Source organism: Suricata suricatta, chromosome 3 (assembly GCF_006229205.1).
Source record: "Suricata suricatta isolate VVHF042 chromosome 3, meerkat_22Aug2017_6uvM2_HiC, whole genome shotgun sequence".
NCBI lineage: Eukaryota > Metazoa > Chordata > Mammalia > Carnivora > Herpestidae > Suricata > Suricata suricatta.
Window position 1 is genome coordinate 123,782,394 of NC_043702.1, and position 10,356 is coordinate 123,792,749.

At 47.1% G+C, this 10,356-nt stretch overlaps 1 protein-coding gene and 1 long non-coding RNA gene across 4 annotated transcripts in view; one reads left to right on the top strand and one right to left on the bottom strand.

The window, feature by feature from the left end:
- Positions 1–223: 223 nt before the first annotated feature.
- LOC115288085 overlaps positions 224–10,356 on the bottom strand; it is a 17,665-nt gene continuing 7,532 nt past the window's right edge. Inside the window, exons 1-3 of one of the 2 annotated variants that reach the window (XR_003906803.1) lie at positions 8,455–9,062; positions 1,147–1,328; positions 224–450 (exon numbers count right to left, since the gene is read on the bottom strand). This is a non-coding gene — a long non-coding RNA (uncharacterized LOC115288085). Of the gene's footprint in view, positions 451–1,146; positions 1,329–8,454; positions 9,063–10,356 lie in introns of those variants that run through there. The other variant, XR_003906802.1, reaches the window with a different exon arrangement.
- RCSD1 (RCSD domain containing 1) overlaps positions 9,614–10,356 on the top strand; it is a 65,060-nt gene continuing 64,317 nt past the window's right edge. The window contains exon 1 of one of the 2 annotated variants that reach the window (XM_029935084.1): positions 9,614–9,882. In XM_029935084.1, coding sequence (XP_029790944.1) covers positions 9,754–9,882 — 129 coding nt within the window. In that variant the 5' untranslated portion in view covers positions 9,614–9,753. The remainder of the gene's footprint in view (positions 9,883–10,356) is intronic. The other variant, XM_029935082.1, reaches the window with a different exon arrangement.

Here is a 10,356-nt window from a genome sequence, read left to right on the forward strand (position 1 = left end):
ACAGGTCCTAAAGTGCTTTCTCACCACCCTGCATCCTTCTTCTCAACCCTAGTTCTCATTCAGGTCCACCAGTCTTATGGTAACCATGACTGGTGCATGGGTGTGAGAAGAAAGCACCAGGCAGACAGACAGACCGACTCCAAGACACAGAGCCAGAGAGAGAGTTCACAAAGCCTTAAACACAGCTGCAGAATTAAAACAAAACTGTCAAGGGGACAGAGTGTTCCCGCTGATTTAACTTCCTGTTGATAAGTCTCTGAAGAGGAGGGGTGAGGTCTGGGGTTCTAGAATTGTGGTGGAGGGAGGGCAGGGGGCCTGGCTGGGGTGCGGGCAGACACTCTCTCAGGCATGGTCACTCAGGAATTGGGTTCCCATCTGCGAGGCTGTTAAGTCTCACTTCCTGAGGCCGCCGATGGTCAGAGGAGGCTTTCAGCTACTGATGTGCCCAACCTACAGAAAACAGGATGTTAGGTTTCAGATCTGATTAAGCCACGAGATGCAAATTCCTTCCCCTCCCACCCCCACCCTGCTCCCTATGACTGCCACCCACACCATTCCCCAGAGACACATTCATCTCCCTGTGGGTTTCCATTGGGGGCTATCTGCCTCCTTTGTTCATCTCCAGCTGGGCTGTGTAGGGTCACATTTAGTGCCTAGCCCTTTTTCATTTTAGATTTATAGTCATTTACATGATGAGCGCCTCACTACGTCCATGGGTGACTGATGAAAATGATCCTCCAACAAGGAAAGAGAGTGGTGAAGTAACTTTGCCCTTTAGGAAGCACACAGGTGGTAGGTAGGGTCCTGGGGTCCCTAGCCCTTGGCGTGGCCCCTCTGCCCTCAATCACTACAGCTGAGTGGTCGTCCTCTCTCCCTGCTTGCCCCATGTCTTTCTCTTTGTTGCTGCCTATAATTCCCATCATGTGCAGAAACAAAGAAAAAAGACAAATCAGAAACAACTGTGCTCAAGGTCAATAAGCTTCCAAAGGCACATGTCATCTATTTTGCAGAAGCAAATACCAAGTGTAAAGCACTCCCAGAACAAAACTCTGGGAGCAGCCGGCTCCGCATAAGGAGGCCAGGATAATAAACATAATGCCCCCTCGAAGGGCTAATGTGTGCCCTGTTGCGGCAGAAACTGTAAACCTGAGAAGATTTGTCCATGCTGGCGTCTGGCAAGTCCTTGTGTCCCTCTCCGTGCCCCCTCAGTCTCCTGGTTCGCTCACAGGGTTCTTTGGTTCAGAGCCCCTCCATCCCCATCTCCACCAAGCACGACGAAGGTCAGCTTTCTCTTCCTCTTCCTCTTGCCTCTGGGCCTTCGTCAGGACCTATGATTCAAGCATCCAAGGGTTGACTATTTACTGCCTTTTTAGATAAATGACCCCTTTATAAGATCGAGACCCTGCGTGGGCCTCACAAGGCCAAATGGTATTGGTCACACCAAGATGAAAAAGTCTTAAAAAGTCTGGAATATCATCCCAGGTCAGGAAGCAGGAAAAGGTGAAGAGATATGTGTGTAGGAAAGGTAATAATGACATACTCCAAAACCGGGCAATCATAGAAAAGCCTTTGGGACTAAAAGTTGCCATGTTATTCAGTAGGATGAGGGCAAGTGAACCGATTGATAAGTGGTAACATTCAGAAGAGAAGGTCAAATCCTTGACTATGCCCAAAAAAACCCCATAGTTTCCATGCATGAAACGTATGCATTATTTAAGTGAGAATAACTTAAAGCTAGTTTCCAAAATGAAGAAACACTGCTCAAGAGAATGAAATAAAATCAGAATTGAGACATGAAACCCCTATCTCCCCCCCATTTTTTTTGACATGTGCAAGCAAAAAAAAAAAAAATGCAGAATTGAATCTGAACTTAGAATATTCAAGAAGTGCTGAGTAGAGTACAAATCAGGAGAAATATGATAAAGATGCATCTTTCCTCCAACGTGAGACTGTAACCAAACAGAGAACTTTATAAGAAGTAGGTGGAAATCGTAAGCGGATGGCTTGGAACGCAGAGATGTCTGTGGGCTTGGGCTGGGAAGGAAGCTACACCGCCTACCTAGACCTGCCCCTGGGGACGGTCCTTTCTTCATGACAAGGTACAGCTCTGCTCCCATTACTACTATGTCAGTAACGAGCCGGCATTTATCACACTCAACATTCACGGCATCTATTTTAAGCACTTCATGTGTATTAACTCATTTACTCCTGACAGCTCTATGTGGTAAATTCTGTTATTATCCCCATTTACAGATGGAGAAACAGAAGGGCAAAATGGTTAAGTAACTTGATCAAGGTCACTGTAGGAGCCAGGAAGTCTGGTTTCAATGCTGATCTTTGTAAATCTCTGTGCTATCCTCTATGTTACTACGGTTTGTGTTTTTACTGCATTTTTAGGTGAATGTTCAAGAGGTGAATTACAAAATGGATTATCTACTTCCTTTGCATGGAGCCAGTGTCCACTCATTCACCCAACAAAGCATTTACTCACCAAAGCTGAATCTGGCATCGATCATAGAATTTTGACCAAGACAGAATGGAATGTGACTTCATTAAGCTTAAGGTTCTGTGAGAGGATAAAGCAAGGAAACTGGCAATTAGAAAGCAACCTTCCCAACGGCATAAACAGCACAGGCAGGAGGTGCAAGTGGGAAGCATGTCTCTGGGGTAAGGGCAGGAGGTTGGGGGGACAGTCTGGGAGTGGGGGAGGGGCAGGATGGTCAGGCCCTTTTTCCTGGGGGAAGCCTAACTGAGAGCTGAAAGACGGATTTGTGCAAAGCAAGAAACTTGTTCCAGGCAGAGAAAAGAGCTCTTTCAGAGACCTGAAAAGCAGTTCAGGACACCTTCAGTGTGAAGTACTGGGGGTTCTCTGCGGAGAAGAAGCCAGAGAGGCAAGCGTGGCCTTGTCACGAAAGGGTGTGAGCTACACGTTTTGGAAAGATTGCTGTCTGTAGCGTGCAAGGTGTCCAGGGAGAGATGGTGGGCCAGGGCAACGCTTAGGAGATGCACGGAGACGAGCCAGGACATCTCATCCAGATGAAAACTGGCAGTGACGATGACTGGTGGGGGTGGGGCAGGATGTTTCAGAGCCCGAATTGTAGCACCTGGTTGGTAGAGGTGAAGGAACAATCAAGAATGATCCCCATGTTTCTGTCCTGAGCAAATGGAGGCATAGTGAGACCACCACAAGAGGAAAAAAGGAACTAACAGGTGCAGCTGTAGGTTTTTAGTAGATTTTTGCAAATGTGTGCTTTGCTGGGGTTGAAAAATGAGCACCTGTGTGCAGACAGCTTTCCACTTCATTCTTTGCCTGTTGTCGTGTAAAAAAAGCGAAGGGGATGAGTGGTAGGTGGGACTTGGGTCTCTTCTTGCTCACGACCTGTTCTACTTCATTAGTGTAGAATTGTTGCAGGTATTTATTTTAAGGCCATATGGGTAACCTCCAGCTTTGGACAAGCTCCTGCCCAATCCAAGATACTGATTCATATCAGTAAACGCTTTTATCAGCAAAACTACCTCAGCACTTACCGTTACTAACAATATCCTAAAAGAAATTGTGATATGCAATTATTCTAGGAAAACATACTTTTAATTCTGTACATATCACCCACTTTTTTTGCTAGAAGAAATCTGTCCTTTTTCTTTATAAGAATAAGAAAAGTGGCACCTAGGTGCACCCAACTTCAGCTCAGGTCCTGATCTCGTGGTCCATGAGTTCAAGCCCCATGTCAGGTTCTTTGCTGACTGCTCAGAGCCTGGAGCCTGCTTCAGATTCTGTGTCTCCCTCTCTCTCTCTCTGCGTCTCCCCCATGCATGCTGTCTCTCTCTGACTCTCAAAAATGAATAAATGCTAAAAAAAAAAAAAGAAAATAAGGAAAGATAAAAGATTATCTATACCTGCCGCCCAAAACGCAGATAAATATTAACACACTCCAGATTCTGGCAGTGATTAATCTCATTCATTCAATCTATTTTTTTTCTTCTCTAATAGGCATTAGCCAGGTTTCCCACTTTTTTTTTGCCTCCTTTTCTCCCATCTCTTTTTATCTCTGTATGTGTGTGTTTCTCTCTCTGCCAGTCCATGCCAGTCTCTTTCTCCACATCTCTGCTGAACTTCTTTTTTGAGGAACTCCTTTCCCTGTGCTGGTATATAGGCCTGATTTTGTCTTCTTCTAAGTTTGTGTCTATCTGAATCGCCTGGACGCTTTCAGCTATAACAAAATATTGCTTCAATGGCTTAAACTGCAAAGAAATTTATTACTTCACATTAACAAGAAATCCAGGGGCCAGTCCCTCTAGACCTGATCAGACCAGCGTCTGGACAGTCATTGGGCTCCTTATTCAATGAACATTTACTGAATGCCTATTTGTGCCTGGCCTTGATTTAGGTACATGGAATATACATGGACCAATAAAGAAACCAAAAACTCTGTCTTCCTGGAGTAAAGCTCCAGCTCTTCCCAGTTTTGCCTCATAGTAGCAAAATGATTGCTGCACGCCCAGGCGTAACATTAGGTAGGAAAACTCCCTATATTCACAGAGCTTCTCTTCCGATGTGTTTCTTTATCAGAAAGCATAAAGATTTCCCCTTTTAGCTCATTACCCAAAATATCCTCACTTATTTCTCTCCAAACCAATTTCTGGCCAGAAGAATGTTAAAACCAAAGTGGTATGCATTCTCCTTTTGTAGTATTGGGGAAAACTGCATTTCTGCCCTGAGGACACCTTGAGTTTCTGCGAATGGTGCAGGTCTGCAGTAGATCATGTGACACTTGGGTGTGTGCCTCTAAGTGCAACTGGGAAGCGGGGGAGGATGAGTTTGCAGGGGCGTGTCGCAGAAGTTACATGTCTGGTTTTGGAAGCCATGGTTTTCTACAGGTGTGTCTGTGTGTCTGTCGGCCTGTGTGTGTGTCTGTGTGTGAAGTGAGATGAAGAAAAAGAGATCGATTCCTTCTGTAAGTCCTCCAAAATCATAAAGATGCACGTGGTTACCGCAACCACACAAAGCTATCCGTAGAAAGAAAGACTTGGATAATCTCCCCCTTCCTGTCTCCCTCTTCTGTCACGCCAGAGAACAGGGTGTTCTCTGCCTGTTGCCTCTCTCCACGTGGGGGGCAGCAGATCCCTGGACCCCCTGTGAATGTCTGGAGTCAGGGTGAGTGGGGAGGAACAGACCATGGAGGGACTGGATAGGAAGTCAGCTGAAATCAAAGAAATAGGACAACTCAATTCTTCCCCTACCACCTTTGTTCTTCATTTCTTCAGTTTGAAATAATTTTAAACATTGAGAAAAGCTGTAAGATTAATACAAAGACCCCACATATCCTTCACTCAGGATTCCTTACAGTTTTGCCAATCATAATTTCTCTTTTTTTAGTTTTACTGAGGTATAATTGACTAATAACACTGTAAGATACTCTAAGTGTATGTTGCTGTGATTTGATACATGTGTATACAATAACTCTTTAATGGACTTCATAGTCAAAGGGCCCAACCCAGAAGGACACATGGAACTAGTGGTCACGTGACTTCCATCTCCTTCAGCCTAGGCCCCTTCCCCTTGCTGTGCTGGGAGGTTACAGACCCGTCACTTTGAGGAATGGCTTCCTATGTAACTTCTGCAACGTTTCCTCATGATTAGATTTGCTTTATGCACTTTGACAAGACTATCACAGAAGCGACAGTATGTTCCTATTGTATATCGTCAGGTAGCATGTGACATCAGGTTGTCCCATTGTTGGCCATGTTTACTTTGATCACTTGATTCAGCTGGTGTCTGTTAGGTTTGTTCCCTATAAAGTTACTTTCTCCCCTTTGTAATTTAATGCGTAACTTCTAGGGGAGATCTTAAATCATGTAAAACCCCATTCCTCATCTCATTTTTTTTAATGTTTTATTTGTTTTTGAGAGAGAGAGAGGGAGACAGCGTGAGCAGGGGAGGGTCAGAGAGAAAGGGAAACACAGAATCTGAAAACGGGCTCCAGGCTCTGAGCTGTCAGCACAGACCCGGATGCGGGGCTCGAGCCCACAAACCATGAGATCATGACCTGAGCTGAAGCCAGATGCCCAACTGACTGACCCACCCAGGTGCCCCTTCTCATCTCATTTTTACCCACTAGATTTAACACCCAATAGTGTTTCTTACCTAAAATTATAAGTATGATGATTATATGCCAGTTTTCTTTTAAACTTTGTTTTACATTTGTTCATTGGTATTGTGCAGTAAGAACTTTCTCTTCTTTTTCTTTATATCAGTTTGGACCAATGAATTTCTTTTATTTTTTCAAGTTTATTTATTTGGAGAAAGAGAGAGAAAAAGAAAATGGGGGGAGGGACAGAGAGAAAATCCCAAGCAGGCTCTGTGTTCAGCACAGAGCCCGATGCAGGGATCTGACTCACGATCCTGAGATTGTAACCGGAGCTGATACCAGGAGCCAGACGCTTACCCAACTGAGCCACCCAAGCACTCACCAACTATATATTTATTCCATAGGTTATACTTCATTGCTATCATTATTGCTTTTGATCCTTATATCATCCCAAAATTATCCTGATATTACCAGTGGGAACTGCTGCAAGCAGGCTTCTGTGTCCTTTTAATGTCTCTTTGTCACTCAGTGAGAACTTCCATATTTTCTGTCACAACAAGAAGTTCCAGACTCATCTTGTTCTTTATCTGCCCTAGTCCTGTCATAAGCTGTTTTCTCCAAGGAGCCCCTGCTCCTTTAGTGGAGAAAGGTATTTAGAAAGCAAGACCTGGGCTCTGCGTGCACTGATTGCTACTGGGGTGTCACTGCTCCTAGGTGCTCTCAGTGACTCAAACTAAGAAATCTACGCATGTGTGTATACATATTGCTATCTACAGACTGAAAACCATGACTTCACACCAATACCTGCCATTCCAATCCAGCACCAGAGTTCATTCTAGTCCGTTCTAGTTCATTCTAGTCCCCCCCACCTGACCCCTTGCATAGTTGTACTTCCCTTCACCATCACTGAGAAACTTGGCTCCCACTGGCCTCAATACATCAAATGATTTGCTCAGTTTCCTTGTGTAGCCAATCTCCTGACCCCAAAGGGCCAGTCAAAAGCCTTCATGGGGTTTCCAGCCCGGCTGACTGTTCTCCACACACTTCAACATCTTCCCTGTGGCTCCATTGCTACCCAGCTGCCTTCTTCCTCAGTGTACCACTCACACATGAAAAACAGCCACCACCTTCCTCTGGGAAACCCTCCATTGCCACTCCACAAACACATAAAAACTCTAAGTCTTTATGCTTTCATGTCAATGTTTTCAACTCTGTCACTTACAGCAGAATGAGTTGTTTTGTTTTTGCCACATCCCCTGAATTTAGGGCTAAAGTATATATATATTTTGAAAGTTAATTATTTGCAGTCATGAAAGAATATTTACTTTGTTTCTCGCTCTTAATTTTTTTAAAGGTTTATTTATTTAAGTAATCTCTACACCCAACGTGGGGCTTGAACTCATGACCCCGAGATCAAGAGTCGCATGCTCTTTCAACCGAGCCAGCCAGGTTGCCCCTTCTCACTCTTCATTTTAAAAACGGACCATCAGCAGCACAGTGTGGCCACTTACTAAGAGCTGATTGATTGAGCTCTTGACAATTCTGCTCAAAAACTAATTAAGTTACCTCCTAACTTCTCATGGCCTTCAATGATCTTTTCTCCCTTTGGAGACCTATCTATGGAAAAGGCTTTGTCTTTGCTTTCAAGACAAAGACTCTACTAATTTGTTTCATTTATTCGTTTATCCACTCATTCACCAAATATCCCCTGAGGGCCTGCAGTGTGCATACGGCTGCCTAAGGTGATATGGGCTCCACTGCACGCAGATCCCCGGCCCTGGCTGTGTCTCTACTGTTTTTTGTTCTTCATTCTCCACTGCCCTTTATTTACTGCTTGGCTGCTTCAGACTGCAAGGCTGTGTGAAGGGGCGTGGGAGAAAGTAAAGGAAGTGGGTCCTGATGAGACAGCCAGCCCCCCAGAGAGAGGGGGGAACCACTCCCTCAGAGCCACTTTCCCTTCCCCTTAGGCTGTCACCTCATCCCAGCCCATAGGGCAGCAAGTCACAATCCCAGGTGACCCAGCAAAAGCAGAGTGTTTACCAGCTGGGCTATCTGCACTCAGGCTTCTGGGATCTTCCAGAAGGGCAGGAGGGGAACAGAAGGGGGACACACACCCCACACACCTACTCTGGCTGCTGACACTGGTTTCCAGGCTATCCTTCCCCTTTTCACCTCTCTCCCCGTTTTCCATCCCTGCCTCCAGGGCAGGTCTCTGCCTAGGGCCCAGAGCTGGAGCAGCTTTCCACTCCGCAGGTCTGGAGACCCCAGAGCGGGGCGGAGGCCCAGCTGGTTGGCACTGTGAGGCATGGATTCTCACTGGGCATGGGAAGGCCCGAGCAGAGCGTGGGGTGCAGCTGCAAGTTACCTTGGGTGGCTGAGATGCTATCTGGGCCTAACGGTTTCCTTTGTGTAGGCACTTCCGTCCTCCTGTTTTGAAGCCAGAAAGCTGTGCCGGGGCAGTCCCTTCAGCTCCCTTTCTGAGTCGAAAGGAGGACTGACAAGATGGAGGCGGAGAGAAAAAGGTGCCATGAGTCAGGGTTAGAAGACATGTTAAGAGACTATGTTCCTATCATCAGCTCAGCCCTGCTCCTTTAAAAGGAAGAAAGGAAAACAATCATAGTCACAAGTATGCATTGTAAGATACCAGGAAATTTCCTTTCCTGCTGCCAATCCTGCCCCAGAGTCCTCACCTCTGTAGCTGTGTGGCTGATATGGGGAGGGGACTCACCATTAATTCCTGGGGGCAGGAGACCCTCTCATTGGGCCCCTGTCGTTCCATTCAGTTTGATGAACTAGAACATACATTGGCATTAGGGCTGTTAGTGTTTTTAGAAAGTCAGGCTTTAGAAGGTTCTATGATAGGAAGAAGGGCATGCTTCTAAGGCTGGTACCCAAAGTAGCAATCAAAACAGCCTGAAAGACCCGAGATGGTGTTGGGATGAATAGCAGAATCAAGGCAGCTCTCCCTAGTGTAAGCAAACTCTCCCCTTGTTTCCTTTATGGGATTCTCCATATATTTCCCTTCACAGGGCCTCTGAAGAGGGCCTTCCCTGTCCGGAGGGCCCCTGGTGAGGCCTTGGTCATGGGGGCGGGGCAGGCGGATGCCACAGAACAGGAGGCATCCCTCCCTGCCAGCCAATACCCTTCCACTCACAATCCTTGCATGTGTGTCCCCTTTTCTCTCTGTCCTGGGAGGAGGGATCCAGAAGGGGCACCTAGCTAGGGTTGGTGGCCAGTATACAAGCTGGTAGTAGAGAGAGAACTTCCTGCAGATTCCGGGCCCACATCCCTCCCTTGCAGCCTCCTCTTCCAGCCTCTTCCCTGCCCAGAGGGCTGGGACAGCGTTGGGGGAGGGCTGCTAGGCCGGGTCTTCTGGGAATCCGGATGTTCAGGATCTTGCCCTTTACTCTTCTTAATAGCAACATGGAAAAGGCCCTTTAGGAAGCAGCTTGGGGGAGCTGAAATTCCCACAGAATCCAAAGCATCCGTCAAATCAGGGGAAGAGAAAAAGATTTCCTGTTACAGGGAACCTGAAATTCTTTGCTTGGATTTCTTGTCCTTCCTCCCCACCCCACCCCCCAAGCCGCTTTATACACTGAGGAGAGATGGATAGATTGATAGCGGTTTCCTGAAAAAGTGACAGTGCACGTGGAAAGGAAAAGAGATGGAAATAGGAAAGGCCAGTCCTGTCGGTTCCACCCTGAGCGTTGGAATAGCTCCGTCCGGGGCTAGGAGAGAACACAGACGCCTCTTCAACCCTCTTGTTCCCACGCAAGAACGCCAGGAAACCCAGGTATGACATGAATACAGTAGTTTTTTAAGGGGGGGAGAAGAATAAAGCAATAAGGATGCACGTAAAAGAAACAGAAAAGAGGGGAGAAGAAAGGAGTAAAATACCTAACTTTCAGGGCCAGAAACAAGCATATGAAAGGAGGGCGAGGTTGAGAAGGACTAGGACCGGGGCAAAGACCAAGGGGTCCTGCGGAAACCTCTCGAGGAAGAGGGGCCAGGCGGCTGTCCCATCCCCATGTTTGGGCAGATTAATGGAGTCGCGGCTCCCTCGCCCGAGTCCTGCCCTGGGAGGGGACAGTATCTGTTTAGATTTGCGTCTAAATTTAAACCCTGATCGCCGGCTTCCCTCCCCCGCTCCCCACCCCTTCCCCCTCCCCCGGCCTCCCCCTCCCTCGTGCTCTCGCGCAGGGCCCGGCCGCCCGCAGTCCCGAGCGAGGCAGCCGGCGCGCCGCCGCCCCCTTGCCCTGCGCGCCGC